A 16,361-nucleotide genomic window follows, 5' to 3' on the forward strand; every position below is an offset into this window, starting at 1 on the left:
GAAACTTTGATTTCAGAACTGTCTGACATGAACCGTCCCAATCAGTCCATTAATCAACCCTTTCGGGCCTCGTCGAGGGAGGGAACGTTTTGCCGGATGGGAAAATAAACGGTGCGCAGTCAGTAGAAGAAGCAGGGGAGGGCCGGCAGAAAATCAGTAAAATGGCGGCTCTCAGAAAGTAATTGGTTTTCTCCTTGTCAGATAACAAGCGTGGAGGGCTCCCGAACAAAACCCGAGCGACGGCGAAAGGGAGAAAAAGAAGAAAGGTAGGACGCCGGAAGGACACACGAGAAACGGGAGCCACGCAAAAAAGCCGCCAAGTGCGCGCAGGCCGAAGCCCGCGAGGGGCTCGAGAACGCTAAGTCAGCGTCTCCCCGTCGGGGGAGACGGGAAAATACTTGAAAAGACGAGCATCTGCATGACAGACGGGCAGCAGTGCTGATAAAAGCACCGTGAACACAACAAAACAAGTCCAGCCGAGCCATTCGTCTTCCCAAATGACAACAGACAAAAGTCAGTCCAAAATGCACCGTTTGGATTTGTACAGCAGCCCGTTTAGGCAGCCAACTTGCTCGGCCTGACTTAATCTGCCCCTGAAGTGCATTCGCAAAGAAAGTCGCAACAGAACCTCAGTGACATCAAAAGCTTAATCGTGACCCCAAAATCAATTTATCATACCCGTCTTGTGGTTTTAGCCGATCATTACACTAACGTCAGCGCAAATTCTCGACTCTCAGCGAGCGCGACGATGATTAATGGTCCATTTTTCATTGAGCAGTTCCGCAGCAGATGAATATTTGATGCGTCTTTTTCAGAAAAGATGAATCCCGCCCGTATTTCGTGTGCGTTGCCCGAGCTGGTTGGCGCGAAACTGCACGTTTAACGGCGGCAAAGCCTCAGCCTGCCGGGAAACGCGCTCGTGCAATCGATCAATCAATCACCGAGGCGTCTCTGCCGTACGCAAAATCGTAAACCCGTCGTCTGCGGTTCCAGACTTGTTCCTTGAAGATTTGAAATCAACGAGACTCCAGTCCGGTCGGCTCGGGAGGAATTCCCTCGCGCTTCGCCCGCTCGCCTCGCGCTCGTCAAGCGGCGCCGTCCGTCGGGAGGGCCGCGCGGAATGCGTGACGTCGCGCGGGGTCGCCGGCCTGTAGATTGCACGACGACGCGCGCGCGCACGCACACACACACACACACACACACACACACAGACCTGAAATACGTCTTCCTGTTATTGGCTTTAGCTCGTTGAGCTCTATATGCACTTCGCCAACAAGAACAACAAAAAAGAGAAAAAACAAACAAGAAAAGCAACAAAGCGGGCGTTTCTGAGCCCAGGCCGAGTCGAACAACGTTTACACGTTTGAATCCTACAGCAGCTGATGAGCCAAACGAGCAACAAGTAGATGCCACCCATGCGAGGAAATGAGCCGTGACATCGCCCGCGTCTCAATTTCCCCGCACACGCCAGTCATCCTCTTCTCCTCGTCCGCTTCCCGCGCGCTGACGAGAAGGAACCTCACGACTCAGGAATGCCGCTGGGCAGAGGGGGAGGCCTCCGGGTGGGAAAGCGCCGCGGCCATTCCCCAGCGTGCGAACAGTAAAACGCTCGAAATAATGAATCTGTTTTATATGTTGGGCCCCAATGGATCTGTTGTAACGTTCAACATATACTAAAAGACAAAGTATTGTAATACAGTCAAATGTTGTCTGTAATTCATATTTTTCTTGTTAGAAGCGTCGGCCTCCAAAAATCCATATGGGTCGAGCTCGAGTTCTAACGTCCATTCGCATCGAGTGCTATTTCGCAGACTCGGACTTTTGGGTTTCAGAGGGCTGGAACGGATTAACGGCCTTCCCATTCATTTCAATGGAGAAAGATGATTTGAGATACAAGACCAGATGTTTTGAGTAAACACGGACCTCAAGGCACCATCGCAGCCTGCTCCTGGTTCAAACCGTCACAGTCGTAAAACCTTTTGTAAGCGTAAAGACGGCAACCGCCACCTATTGACATGATGATTAGTATCTATCGAGCAGTTTGTCTGACGGCGAAACGAAGGTTCAAAGGGCTCCTGGAAGTGGACCGTGGCCCCGAGATGAGGGGGGTGACCCTGTGCCCGAGGGCCCCCCCCCCCACCCCTTCCCGCTCCGCTTTGATCTCCCTAATCACCTGAGGAGCTGCTGCAGGGGTGGGAGGAGGCCACTCGTTCTCCACAGGACATCAAAGTAAGTGCCTTTTTGTTTACTATTGTTTGACAGGACCATTTGCAAACACATGAAGCTCTCTTGGACGCAAAAGGCAAGAATCCAACTTCTTACCTCAGCAGGTTGGGCAGCGGAATGGAAGCGGAGCCCGAGCCCAGCACGCCCCTCTTGCCGCTCAGCAGCTTCTCCACCACGGCCACGTTCCCGGTGCGGGCGGCCTCCAGCAGCTCCTGCTCCCTCCCCATCCCGAGTGCTGCGCGACGACGCCGGGCCAGCCAGGACCACAATCTCCCATGAAATCAAGGCCCTTTCGCTCCTCCGGTTACGCTGGCGTCACCGTGGAGGCATGCCGCTGGTGCTCCCGCTCGGATGCTGCAGAGCGCGTCCCTCACCCCACCCTCCCCCCCGCCGTGCACGGGAGTCCCCGCTCATCCAGACTCGGAGCTCCGGTGCCTCGTCCTCCGGGGAACCCACTGTGGAAGACGCACAATCTTTTCCCTTCCCCCGAGCGAGCCTCCAGTCTGAAGCCACTCCTATCCAGCTGACGACCGGCCGGAGGTGCAAGCGTGAGTGCCCAGCCCGGGAAGAGACTCCCCTGCCCGGTCCTCCTTCTCTCGCTCTCCGCCGAACCTTCCGCACTGGCCGGTGCCCCCTGAGTGCAGACAGCTGTCAAGCCCACGCGAAGGTCACGCTAAGGTTCCGCTTGACGCTTTCACAATAAAACGATAACCGGATGTGTTATCTTATACACGTTAATTAACAATAAAATAAAACAGTAAGACTAACATATTTTGTCTAAAACTGCCTTTTATATGAGGTGTTCAATCCATTTCAATAACTTTTGCTCTATTATGATATTATATTGCCTTAGTCTCCACCGATGAACTGTAATTACTTTGCTCGTTAACATAACGAGCACACCACTAAAAAAAACAACACTGAATTATTCATCAATATGCAAGTTTTTTTGCGAATATATTTAGGTATCAAATGGTGAAATTGCTGTTTTCCTTGCTTTCTACAGACTATTATTTTGAAAGCCGAATCAGTGACTTCCTGCTCTTCACGCGTATGCTTGACGCACAGTCTGGGCGTGGAAGACAAGGAGGAGGATGCGAAGCCTTTGTTCGACTCTTCAAAATAAAACTAAAATACTGAACAGTCATATAGTGCCAGCTGCATCCACTTTACGCTCATCAATGGGAGGAAAACCGGCACATGCGCAGTCCCACGTTCCTTACTTGAATGGAGAAGGATTTCTTTTTTAAAAAAGAAAATCACAAACAAAAATGAAAATAATTCTCCATTGTATTTTTTTTTTATTATTTAAAAAAAATTACAAAATAAAAGGCTAAAACAAAAAAAAGGTAATTTTTTTCACATTAGTTCTCGCTCTTTTTTTTTTTTTTTAATCAGCATGTCAGCAGCTTCGACAGACAAATTATGACGTGATAATAATCCTGCCTTTTGTACATTTCAATGAAGCGCAGAAAGACGCACAAAGAGCATTGAAGCGACGCTGCGCGTACGCGCTGTACATTTTGTCCTAGAAAAATAGGTGGGAAGCGGCCCAACCCATAAAAACCCATCTGGGGAATGAAATGCTAGTTCTCACAGATGTGCGCACATTCAACACTGTGGAACCGCTCTGACCTGTGTACAAAAGAGCTCCCACATTCTAAAATGACAAAAAAAAACACACACACAAATAAGAGCATGATGTGCAAAATTGATCTTTTCCTGGCGACATTCCTCAGTAACATTCACGAAGATTTGATTCGACCGTTTTAAGTCCACATCACAACACACGCACACTTCATTTGTGTTAAAAAAAAAAAAAAAAAAAACGTGTTTTCTTGAGTCTCTGCATTGCTTCATGGAGGAATCATGACGTTAGGAAAGAAAACGTCCACGTGGCGAGCGGCTAGCTGGTGTTGACCTTGAGGCTGTTGATTTGGTGCAGCAGCGAGTCCCTCTCCATCTGAACCTCGGCCAGCGCCATTTTGGCCCGGGACAGCTCCACTTTCAGGCATTCGTTCTCCTCCATCAGCATCTGCGGGACAGCTCGTTGTGTAACGTGCGCATCGGGAAAACGCCCGCATCCACCGAGCTCACTCACTTGTTCGTGGGTCGAGGGGGCGGCCTCGGCGACGGGACTCGAGGCGCCGTCCGTCGACGACGAGCGTTTCGCCTGGGCGTCCGCTGCGGGGGGAGGAAACGCAAGCGGGGTTATGTAACCGCGGGTTGTGTCAGCGTCACGCGCGGGCGTCTGACCTCCGACGGAGAAGGCGCCGTCGTCCCGTCGGTGGACGACCAGGCTGTCCACGTGCAGCGTGATGGGCTCAGAGTCGGACGGGGTTTCGCGTTGCCCGTCGTCCTGCGGGAAAGGAAACGTGGAAGTAAGCTAAGATAAGCTAACTTGCACTTCAAACAAATATCTTTTGTTTTTATCTGTCGGTCTGCCTTTTACGTGCGATTGTTTTCACGAGGGTCCGACTCATTTTCCCCTTTAAGTTTGCATTTGGGCAACGTTTTCCCCCACAACTCACCTTCAAGTATATGTGCGTGTCCCGTACGCTGATCTCCATGGGCAGCACCCGCGGCGTCGCGTCTTCCTCCAGGAAGTGGGCCAGGTTGCGCAGCGTGGACACGAGCAGGCCGGCCCGGTAGCCGTGCAGATGCAGCTGCAGGAAGCCGTTACGCTCGGCCAGCGGCGAGCGGGCGGCGGCGTGCGGCCCGCTCTCCAGCCGGGCGAGCAGCTCCGGGCGGCGGCGGGGGGCCCCCGTGGCCGGTGAGCGCACCTCGCCCCCGCCTGTGAGGAGAAGACGCAGGCGACAAATGGTTATCTAAATCTGTTGTGAGTCGGTGTTGGACGTATTTAATGAACAGCAACGTTATTATTTTACAGACACTGATAGGAAAAAGAGGATTTACTGGAAGAAAAAGAATGGCAGGATTTTGCGGAATCCCTCGGGCTTTGTGGAAGCGGAGGTGTGTAATTATTGCTTTGAACCAGAGATTAGAGGCGACACTGGCGGAGTTTTTTTGTCAAGGAGACGCCACAAAGCGACAAAAAGCGCTGCAAAGTCGGAAGAAGAGCTTTGGCGACGTATGAACGGAACATGACCTTCGCGCGGGAAGACGAGCAGCAGAAGAAAGTGGAGCAAACTTAACTCATTCACAGCCGTTGTATTCGTCGACTGGAATCCGACCGTTAACTGCCACCGACGTATTTATTCGTCAAGTATGTTTTTCAACAGGTAGGCAAGGAAGAGGGTCTCGCCCAGCTTGTCTGTGAAATGCAGGTTTATAAACCGCTGGACTGACTAACAGTTCCCTGTAGGTGGCGACGTTGCATCGCTTTGGATTTGAGATCAGCACAGGTTTTTCAGCAGAAGATAAAGATTAGAAGGTGAATTTCAGCTTGTCTCAACAATTTCGAGGGAGAGAAATGCTCACGCGTTTAAGGTCGGACAGGTTTAGGCACCTGGTGCAAGAGGAGAGTCGACTCATTCTTTTGGAAGGTTCGGTTCTTATATTGTCACAGAACATAATATTCTGTGGTTCTTGAAAGATCAGTCAAACCGCTCCGAAACGGCTGGCAAATAGGGGGAACTCTGCTTTCCGGCAATTTCACAACCGCAGGACGATACCTGTGTGGAATTGAACTCATTACAGGAACCAGGCTGTGAAGTTTAACACCTGACAGTCACAGCTACCGCAACCATTGTGCGATTTATGTCTCACTAATCCAACGATCTGATTGCGGTAGGTGCGTAAAAGCGTGACTTTTCTGGGTAAAAGGCATCGTCAAATACGTGCGGGACTGAGAAAAAGAGAGAAGTCATCATGTGATGTCAGGGTTAATAACACAGCAACAGCAGGTCCAAAAGAAGGGAGGGTTCGTGTGGAGCGAGATAGCTGGAAGCAGCGAGAGGCTCTCTCTCATCGGCAGGAATCAGTGGAGTGAAACTGCAAAGTCTGCTGCTGCAGTGGCGAGATGAGGGTGGAGGAAAGCGCGCGGGTGGGGTTGGTGGCGGTGGTGATGTGAGAGGGAGGCTGAGTCAGTCAGGCAGCGAGGAAGAGGAGGAAGATTCGGGAACTGCACTTAATTCCACTGGCACGCACATTTGTCTTAAGGTTGCACGCTTAATGTTGCGCATAATTGGGAGCGCTGCGTCAATTAACGTCAAACGCACGAAAGGAAGAAAGAAAAGAAAAGCGCTCAATGGAGGATACGGAACATGACGCCATTTCACGCGCATGACCTCCGCCCGTGTGGCTGAAGCAGAGGCGACTGGAAGAGAAGTGCCACGCACACACATAAACACACATGAGCATGCGCACGAAGTTAGAGGGGGCTCGTGAACACAAACGTTACCTTGGCTGCTCTGAGCCGGCATTGAACGCACCATTCCTGCAGGGTAAATACGACCGAGGCGTGTGTTAGTGCAGTGTTTTCCAACCTTCACTGAGCCGAGGAACATACTGTATTTTACATTTAAAACACCTCGAGGCACACCGCCAAACATAAATGCTGCGTCTTGAGACACGAGCAGTCGTTTGGCCGATATTTTGCTTGAGAAGAACCAGCAGATGGTGAACAATTCTTTCAAAGTCTTAACAAATTCAACTCGAGGCACCACGGTATACTGAAATAATGATCGTGTCTCAATGATTTACTCTCAAAAAAATGAGTCAAATCTTGGCCCGTTTTGGTAAAACACTTCTATTATCTTGTTGTATGAATGAATGTCAAAAAGAGTATACACTTGTTAATTGTGCCATCGAGTGGAAGAATAATTAATTGTTCTGTGTGTCACTGTAAGTCGCTGGCGTAGTTAGACAAAAAAAGAATCACTGTGTGAGTGTGTTTAGGGGCTGTGGCTGGCCAAATGATACACTGTGCCTTTAATAATAGAGAAAAAATTAAGTCGGTGTCAAAATTGCGGGCGGGCGGGTGGGCGGGCTCACCCAGGCTGCGGCTGCTGAGGTACTGCCGCAGGCTGATGTTGCCCAGCTGCACGGGCGTGACTTTGTCCACCTCCAGGGCCACGGCGGTGCTCTCGCCCACCGCCTCCACGCCCACGCACACCGAGTGGACCTTCAGCACCAGCACCGACACCTGGACGACGCATACTCATTACCGGACCTCACACGCACATACGTCGTCAGGCAAACCTGTCGGAAGTCTTACGATGTCCTTGGAGGGTTCGTCGATGCTCTGCGACGCGGCGCTGACGGTGTCGGGGGACACGCCTCCTTCCTGCTCCGGGCCGGGCGCGGCGGCGGCGGCCTCCGCCGAGCTCTCGTTGGTGGCCTTGAATCCTGAGATGGACATGTCATCTGTGTAAAGGTAACACGACGAGCAGACATTGGTTCTTTGGTGCTGTACAAGGCCGCCCCCCGGTGGGTGAGACTGGAAATAGGAACTACATTCATTTTCCTGTAGGATATTAATTATCGTGTGTGCACCTCTTTCCAGCAGGCTGTAGGCGTCGCCGTCCTCCAGCAGGTAGCTGTCAATGGATACGTTGTCCAGCGACTGCAGCGACGGACTCTTCTTCATGGTCTTGTAGGACACCGAGAAAGTGGACTGCGAGCGGTCGCGCATCAGACGCCCGCTGCGACACACAAACACACAAAACAGTTGTCGGACGCACGCCTTCACGTAGGACGACGAGTGTTCGTGCATGGCAAGTCACACGGAGACAGCAAATGCAGCCAATTTATGTTTCGCGCAGAGACGAGAAGCATGCAAACATGCGAATACAAGCACAAATACACACACTAACACACAAATGTTAATTAGCACGGCTAGATAGTGGCAGATCCATTGGGGCCTTACATGTTGGACATGGAATAAAGAGAGGTGGATCTGCTGGTAGATGAGGAGCTGAGGAGATCGGAAACGACAGACAAACTTCCTTTCCTTGGTAGAGAGAGAACACACACACACACACACACACACACACACACACACACCTTGCAAGAGTCAAAAGCGAAAAGGCCAAAAAAGGAATTTGAGAAATGTTGTCGACGAGAGGACGAAATGCAAAGCGATGATAGCGAGGTGAAGAAAGAGAGAACATCCATACTGAAACACATTGCGGGTGTTCATGGATGTAAACACTTAAGTCAGACCAGAGACATGAAACAGGAACCAAGGGTTAGTCTCGTAAACTAAACTACAATTTAAAAAAAAAAACATACACTTTGGCTAACTAAAATAAAAACAAGCCTTGCGATTTTGAATAGCAGTCTTTGCATCTTATCTCGGCTGGATTGCTGTAATGCGCTTCATTTTGGAGTCAGCCAGCCCTACCTCAAACATCTCCAACTAATAAAAAGTAAACTAAAATTAAGCATTTGGGGGAAAAAAAAAAAAAAAAAAAAAAAACCTTGTAGAAACTAACAAATGCAAGGTAAAACTCATTACAACTAACTGAATGGCTTTATTTCTTCTCATACCAAACAAGTTTTGAAAGTGTTTTCTTTTCATATTTGCACCACTTTCCACGGAAATAATACAGATAATGCTGGGGGAAAAAAAGAAAATTATGGAAAAATCTCAAAACTATTACAACCTTGGCACCAACATTTTGTATGATTTATTGAAGTCTGTTAGATGTTCATGGAATTGTGTGAAGAGAAGCGGAAGAATTGTTTTCTTCGAAGATGACAAATACCTGGATGTGAACTGGGGCGTCTTGGCGGCCGCAGCTTTGTCCTCACAAAGCGGCTCACCTGCCGCTTTTTGCAACCCGCTTTCGTCCTCGCCGGCGAAAACCTCGGCCACCATCTCCTCACCTTCATCGGAATTCCACCTCCCAGCATTCTTAGCAGAAGGAGTCCTCTCCTCCAGTGAGGGTTTGGGATTTGACGCCACAGCGGCGGTGGGCACGAGCGGGTCGGGCCCCCGTGGCGCTTTTGCGTCGGCGACGTCTCCACACAACATTTGATCCACGCTGGAGCTCCCTTTACCTTCTCTCTCTGCGCCCGGCTCCATGGTTCCTCTGCTTTCCGAAGGGGACAGCTCAGAACCGAGAGGAGATCCGGAGCCTTCCGGCTGAGCGACGGGCTTGAGGAGGAGGGAGACCTCGGCGCTCTTGAGCAGGAGGCCCAGGCAGACGGTGAAGGGCCGGTGGTCGGCGGGGCGCTGAGCCGGAGCCTTGCGCAGCCCTCCCATCTCCTCCAAGTCCTGCTGCAAGGTCTGCTGCAGTGCCTTGATGCTGCGCTGCAGACGCATCAGGAACACGTACTGCTGGTGGCTCACCTGGAAAAACACCAAAACAGTCTACACCAGGGGTGGACAAAGTTCTATGCATGTCATTTTTACGCATTATTAAAAAACTTAAAGAGTTGAAAATAGCTTGACAACAAATCTATTAACTGTCTTGAACGCTGCGCGGGAGCCGTGTGGCGTTCGTCGCCTCAAGATCGAAAGTCCGGATGTTTATGAGAGAACAACAAGTGAAAATTTGAGTAAGCTTGTTTTGTTAAGAAAATGGATTGCTGTGTTGCTTCAGTGGAGAATGAAGCGATCAGCATCTATGTAAAAATAAAATAAAATAAAAATGAATAAATATATTATTATTATTAGTAGTAGTACTTGTTGTTGTCAGGGGCATGGGAGATGTGGGTGTCACATAGCCACCTTTTTTTTTTTTTTTACACCCAAATTTTTCACACGACGGCCAGACTTCGGATGCCCTCGTAAACTATCACGAGGTCCAATTAATATCGGAACAGGCGTCAAGCAAGCATACCTGAGCGCTTAGATGCTTTTGAACATGCACCAGCACGTGGACATCAGCATCTTTGCTGGAAGACGTCGAAGGAGAAGAAGGCAAACTGTCTAACGATTGCGGTTTATGGAGTCCGTTCGACGGATTGTGTGACGGCGCGGGCGCGCTGTCGGCGCTGTAGAACTCCTTCAGCAGCCGCTTCCTCTGCAGGCGCCCGGCGGACTCTGCTGAGGAGCTCCGGGACGTTCCTCTCAGCATCTCCTGGTGCTGGAGGAGCTTGGCGGGCTGGCAGGCCCACGCGGTGAGGGGGAAAGAGTCCACGAAGGGCTGCGGCCGCCCTTTTCCCTCGTAGTCCACCCAAAATTGTGCAAAGTGCAGCGCCCAAAAGTCAGCGGCGGCCGGCATTTTGAGGGCGTCGGCCCTCATGGCGGGCACCACCAGGCCCCGGTAGATGTCGTGCAGCCGAGTGTCCTGCTCGTGGGCGTGGGAGTGGAAAACGGGGTGGAGGAGCGGCAGCGAGGACGAGGAGCGAGGAAAGGAGACGAAGGAGGGCGAGAAGAAGGGCTCCTCCTGGAAGGCGTGCAGGAGGGCCTCCAGGTGGGCGCGGGTGCAGTTGGCCGGGTGCCGGGTGTTGGTGGCCACCATCTCGGACGTCTGCACCGAGACGGAGCGAGGAAGGTCGGGCGGGCACGAGGGGTCCCGATCGGCCGGGATCACCAGCTGGAAGGAGAGAAAGATGATTAGTGAACACGCCAGCCATTCTGCATACATATTACATATTTTCTATAAGCAAAGGGGGCAAAAAAATCAATTAATTAAAAAGTCTATCCACTCCACGTTCCCGTGTCTTACCTTCAGCATGAGGCCGTCCACCTTGATGTCCACGTGCTCGTCGGGCTTCTGCGAGTCGTTGAGCTTGTAGATCTCCATGAACTGCTCCAGACTCTGCCGCAGGTCCAGAGCGAACAGGTTGATCCACACCAGGCTGCGGGGATCCAGGACCAGCTGCAGGGCGTTCAGCTGCGCGTACAGATTGGGACACGGGACTGCGGGAGCACGGCGAAATCAAAGGCTGTCATTGTGGACGGCGAAAGCTTGCCACCATTTCCGACACCTCTGCTGTTTTGGCTCGGTCTTACCGGGATAGTCTTTTCCGTCTGGGAAATAGTACTCGGTGAACTCGACGTGGATGGCCGGCATCTCTGGAGGAAGGTACAAGGACTTCTTGTTGCAGGAGATCATGGTTTTGGGACTGGAGCGACGCTGGTCCGCTGTGGACACCTGCCAACCGCAGAATTTAAGTTAGCGGGAACCACGACTCACGGTTTAGGCCAAAAGCCGACCTGGTAGATGCTGAAGTCGGCCACCCTGAGGACCACGGAGCTGGACATGAGCTGCGTCTTGTGACTCTCAGGCAGAGGGCTGAAGGACGAGGTGGACGACGTGTTGATCTTGCCTTCAGAGAAACAAGGACACAAAAAATGAGAACGTCGCCCCGAAAAGAGCGACGAAGGGGAGACGGCCGAGCCTCACGCAAGGTGTGCACCACCGCACCGAACCGTGCGCACGCACGCACGCACACACACCGCGGTACCTGACTCGAGGCACCAGCAGCACTGGGCTGGAGCCTGCGTACGTGGGCTCCATTCTACCAGGGGTCCATCTGCCTCCCTAAGCTCAATTGGCCAATACACATCGTCCCTAACGGACACTGGGGACAGAAAACCCACTGCGTGTCTGCGTGTGATAACACTGACGCGTATCAGTGATCAAGGTGCGCTTACCAGGTGAGCTGTGCGCCGGAGCCGCGCCCTGCTGCCCTCGCACCACGTTCTTCAGCATCTCCACGTTGGACTTGAACTCGTCCAGGAGGCCGCGCGCCCAGCCCTCTCGCGTTTTGGTGGCCTCGCTGTAGTGCATCCAGTGGCTGCAGCTGTCGCCTGGGAGAGGGAGCATTTATGAGCATGAAGTTTGCAAGAGAATAACAAAAAACAGCATCCTAATTTAATAAGAATGAAGTGGTAACATTATGAAAATGTTTTGCTGCAACTTTATGAGAACAAAGCTGGAATATAAGAAGAAAAGGGCAAAATTTGGTGAGACTGCTTGCGCACCTGCTCTGTGGAACGGGTAGTAGTCCAGCGTGATGGAGCTGAAGGACAACTGCATGGCTCCACCGGAGATCCTCTTGTTGATCGCTGCACAGAAAGACCAAAAGCAGTTCTATGAAAGGGAGAAAAAAAAACAAAGCGCAGGGGGGTCCGATGTTCCGCCACCTTTGTCGGCGCCGTGGATGTCGTCGCAGATGTGCAGGTCCAGGTGCGTGATCTGCAGGTGGTGCGAGGTCTCGCACACGTCGTAGTCGCTGAACAGCTTGGCCATGGTGGCGCTCTGCTCGGCGGCCGTCGACGTCTGCTGCGTGCGCGCCTGCTGGGCCGAGGGCGGCCCGGACGACGCCTGCGCGGCCGAGACGCGGGAAGTGAATTTTTTCTCGGGAGGTCAAGCGGACGCGCTCGCGCGGGCGGTCTTCACCTGCTCCTCGGTGGCCAAGCTCTTCCTCTGCTGCGCCGACTTCTCCATGGCCTCGCTGAGCGACTTGGCGTACTGCACCATGGCTTTGAGCTGCGAGTCGGTCAGCACCCACAGAAGGTCGTCCAGGATCAGAACCAGCTTGGAGGCCACCACGTTGCAGTCCTTCATCTGCAGCGGACAGAAGGACCGACTCGACTCAAATCGAATCAATTGAAATGAATGGATAGATTATAGATGATTCTAACGATTATCCCATCGATTAATTAGATATTAAACAATAACGTTCAAGTGAGGTGTCGGTATTATTTTTGTCCACTTGGGGTCACCATCCTCACGTTCTCAACTGTAGTATCTGCGACTGGCGTGTGTGTGTGTGTGTGTGTGCGCGTCTTACGCGTCGCTTGAGCGTGACTCGAATTTTGGACTGGTTGGTGATGAGGCGAATGGGTGCGCTCAGCATGTCGTGCTCGGCGCTCTGGATGGCGTCGGCCTCGATGCGGATCATCTGCCAGCTGATCTCCTTGAACGTCAGGAGCTGGAACACACACAAACGAAATATGACTATAAATATCTTGTAATATTATGAGAATAGCGTGGCAATGACGCAGCGGCTCCAGCAGATGGAGCTACGCGGAAAAAAGCTTTTTTGCGAAAATGCGGCCGTTTGCGGACCTCTCCCCGTTGCGGGTCCTGTATGCGCGTGAAGCGCAGGTTGCTGACGCACCAGCTGGTGTTGACGCTGTACACCTGCAGCTGCGAGAGCTCGAAGGACGCGTTGAAGGCCTTGGCGCTGATGCGGATCACGATGGAGTTGATGGACAGCGACATGCCCTCCACCACCTTCTCCGCGAAGCCGTACTCGCTGGAAACGCCGGAATACGAACGAGTCAACCAGGATTTTCTTGCCGGGAACTTTTTTTATTTTTGAGGGGGTCTCACCTCTGGCCGGACGCGGTGGCTATGGGGGAGGGGCCGTTGGGGGGGCGGGGTTCATCGCAGGTCCTCATTTCCATTTCCACTTTATCCAGTGTCTGGAAGACCAAAACAAAAACCGCACCACTGAATTTGCTCATTCAAGGTGCTTTGAGGACTACTGAGCAGTGCGGAGCTTACCAGAGAAATTGGGTGCGTCTTCAACTTGGTCCACGGGATCTGTCGGTGGGATAGTCCAATGAAAAATCACCTAATGTACAACCGTAAATGATGAATAGCAATTGAAAATGTACGACTACGCACACGAATGGCAGCCTTGTTGCAGCACACGCGGTTGATGGCCAGCCAGGTGGGAAGATCCAGCAGGCTCTGGAGCACCTCCTCGTCCAGCTCCAGGTTGGTGAGCTGGCCCTCGCCCTTCAGCGTGCTCAGGTTGATCTTGTCGGGCGACAGGTTCTTGGCGAACCTGCCGGCGCGCACAGGGGAGATTAAGGCTTCGTTGAAGTCTGGAAAACTCCATTTCGCGAGAAATGGTCAAAACTCAGAACTTGGAACTTTTTTTTTTTTTTTTTCTCCTGTGTGTGTTTGTGTTCCCACTGCAGGTTTGCTCTTTGGTTCGAGCAAACACACTTAAAACACACAAGCTGGGCGTCCGTCCATGACGTCCTCTGCGCTTCCCGCCGTCATGAAGCGGGAATGTCGAAATAAGAAAGTGCTTGTATTGACTGGACAAGAGCTGCAGTAAAAAAATCTTGAAAACAAAAAGTGCCCAGAGAGTGTGAAGCACTAAAAACAGTGCAAGAGTTTTTTGTTTTTTTTGTGGTCCGCACCTCCTCCTCCTCTACAAGCAGCATCACATTCCTCTCCAGTTCTATAAATTATTTAGCAGAGGCAACCTGGACAATGGCTAAACACACACACAAAACAAACAAACAAACAAAAACAAACACACACACAAACACTTGCACGTTGCAACTTCACGAGATATCACAATATAAGAATAAGAGTCGGAATATGCTCAAATATAATGTCAAAATTTGAAAATAAAAATAAGCCCGTAATATTTTGAGAAAATATTTTGCAAATAAGCCAGTAAAATCAGAGGGAGAAATTCACAATTTTACATGAACATTTCTTTCCCACTTTTACCAGATTTAAGATGTATTTATTTTTTGTATTTAAGAGAATAAAAGTCAAGATATTGAAAAAAAGACAGAAATTGTAATTGTAATTTCATGAGTAAATATCACAAGAAAAAAAAAAAATTTATGAGAATATTGCACAATGTTTTTGTAGTGTGCATTACCGCCACCTACAGGACTGGAGAAGAACAGCATCTCCCGGCATGATGTCGTCACACGATTTAAAAGATTGTTCAACCATATTATATGATATTACATTACATTAAAGCCAGAGTGTCCAACACTGCCGGTGAAGGTCGAGGGATTGTTTAAGACCTGCAGATAGCGTGAAGGTTAGCACGATGCACAAAGCTACGTCCTGCCGAATATCGCTCTCACACTCGCACAGAGTAACGCAAGTGCAGCCACAGCCAGCTGTGACTCATGCCGTCATAGTGGTGGGATGAATGGATTCATAAAATAACGGTGAGCTGCAGACCTAATTCTAGTAAGCATCAGCTTTACAGATGCCACATCTGCTGCCTCGGTGAAGTCTCGCACGTACGTTTGCGCCCCAGTCGACACCCGCAACCACGACGACCCGACTTCGACAAACTTCTGAATGGCTGATTTGCATTAATGAAGAAAAGAGGCTGATAAAATTGCCAGCAGGTGGATGGTGGGAATAACAATGGGTGACGTCACAGGAGCTCAGCCATTGAAGAGTCCCTGGAGGAAACCCTGGAAAGGAATAAATAATGCAGCCACCTTCTAGCTAGTTTAAAAAAAATAAAAAAATAAAACATGGAATGACCAAATTATACACATTTTGAATTTTAAACAAAACCTCTGAAGCGGAATATGGTTATCAAGGGGTGCAATGGAGATGACATGGCAAGTTTAATGGGGTGAAAACAAAAGATACTCGCTGTTATGGAATGACACGTTGAAACACGTTTGTGTGGCTCCATAGTTGATATTCAATAATATAAAGTATAATATTCAGGAGAGTATGTGACGTTGAAGGCACGGCTGAGATTGTAATTTGAATAAATCAGACTCTGAAGGGCGACCGGTTGAGCCTGGCGAGGGCGGGATTAGCCCCGCTAGCGTGTTAGCTTAGCCCGGCTAGCTCCGTGAGCTCAGCGGGTCAGTGGAGGGGAAAAGGCCACTTGACAGTCGCCACGCGGCGGCTGCGAGGGCCGGTACGCCGCCCGTAGCCACAGTGACGAACAACAGCGTCTTCCCGTCGGACCTTGCAGGTGGTTGACCCCCGAGCGGCTTCTGGATGACGGCTGAATCCGCCACCCGAGCCCCCTTGCCCCGGTTGTGAGTGTGCCTCGCTGACCTGGAGAGATGCTTCAAGATTTGCTTCTTGATGAGCCCCGCCATGGCGCCGCGAAGTCTGGTAGCCTTGCCCCCTAGGTGGCGGCTTCGCTGGCCGGCTTCGGGTGGACACGACACGGGCGACTCAAAATGCGGCCGTCCTCATTTTTGGACCGTGTGGCCGCTTCATTTTTCCGGGGAGGGGGTTCGGGGCCTGAGTTGGCGGTCCTCGCAGACAAAACATAGCACGGTGCTGGTAGTCTTCCTCATCCAGGTAGGAGCTCCGAAGACAGGGCGGGCCCGTAGAGACGCTCTCTCCGAGGTGAGCACCTGGATGGCGGCGGGCGGCGTCTGCTGTCACCGGGGCCGGGCGTGCAGTCGTGGTGCATTCAGGGGACGCTCGGAAATATTCACTTTGAAGGAATCGTGCCTTTTCTGTTCCATTTCGGTCCAAATGCAATACGGTTCTCCCTCGAAAGCTAGTTTACTTGAA

General features: G+C 51.2%; 2 protein-coding genes across 7 annotated transcripts in view; both read right to left on the reverse strand.

Moving 5' to 3' along the window:
• The window catches only part of anks1b (ankyrin repeat and sterile alpha motif domain containing 1B), a 53,396-nt gene extending 50,843 nt beyond the window's left edge, over positions 1 to 2,553 (reverse strand). For 3 of the 4 annotated variants that reach the window (XM_061667331.1, XM_061667330.1, XM_061667328.1), the window contains exon 1: positions 2,323 to 2,552. In XM_061667331.1, coding sequence (XP_061523315.1) covers positions 2,323 to 2,453 — 131 coding nt within the window. In that variant the 5' untranslated portion in view covers positions 2,454 to 2,552. Of the gene's footprint in view, positions 1 to 2,322 lie in introns of all 4 variants that reach the window. The other variant, XM_061667329.1, reaches the window with a different exon arrangement.
• A 978-nt stretch (positions 2,554 to 3,531) lies between these two features.
• On the reverse strand, positions 3,532 to 16,255 carry bltp3b (bridge-like lipid transfer protein family member 3B). Of its 3 annotated transcripts, XM_061667841.1 has the most exons (24): positions 15,891 to 16,255; positions 13,725 to 13,887; positions 13,602 to 13,640; positions 13,428 to 13,519; positions 13,161 to 13,350; positions 12,883 to 13,023; positions 12,489 to 12,656; positions 12,233 to 12,413; positions 12,071 to 12,154; positions 11,741 to 11,896; positions 11,300 to 11,412; positions 11,096 to 11,237; positions 10,809 to 11,002; positions 9,978 to 10,676; positions 8,898 to 9,484; positions 8,057 to 8,140; positions 7,684 to 7,832; positions 7,406 to 7,554; positions 7,183 to 7,333; positions 6,590 to 6,625; positions 4,758 to 5,020; positions 4,483 to 4,585; positions 4,328 to 4,410; positions 3,532 to 4,261 (listed from the first exon to the last, which is right to left on the reverse strand). In XM_061667841.1, the coding sequence occupies exons 1-24, from the start codon at positions 15,932 to 15,934 to the stop codon at positions 4,133 to 4,135; spliced, it is 4,140 nt and encodes a 1,379-aa protein (XP_061523825.1). In that variant the 5' UTR covers positions 15,935 to 16,255; the 3' UTR covers positions 3,532 to 4,132. The 3 variants fall into 3 exon arrangements, with proteins under 3 accessions (XP_061523825.1, XP_061523827.1, XP_061523826.1); XM_061667843.1 differs by lacking the exon at positions 8,057 to 8,140; XM_061667842.1 differs by lacking the exon at positions 6,590 to 6,625.
• Between the last annotated feature and the right edge of the window lie 106 nt (positions 16,256 to 16,361).

This window comes from Phycodurus eques, chromosome 22 (assembly GCF_024500275.1).
Source record: "Phycodurus eques isolate BA_2022a chromosome 22, UOR_Pequ_1.1, whole genome shotgun sequence".
Classification (NCBI taxonomy): Eukaryota; Metazoa; Chordata; class Actinopteri; order Syngnathiformes; family Syngnathidae; genus Phycodurus; species Phycodurus eques.

Bases quoted from the DNA above. Each gene is read 5' to 3' on its own strand.
- bltp3b (XM_061667841.1), bottom strand. From the start codon at position 15,934: ATGGCGGGGCTCATCAAGAAGCAAATCTTGAAGCATCTCTCCAG. The intron at 10,677-10,808 runs GTAAGACACGGG...CTCTCCTTCCAG, and splicing joins TGGACGGCCTCATGCTGAAG to CTGGTGATCCCGGCCGATCG. The intron at 7,833-8,056 runs GTAAGGCCCCAA...TGTGTGTCGCAG, and splicing joins CTTTATTCCATGTCCAACAT to CGGGCGTCTGATGCGCGACC.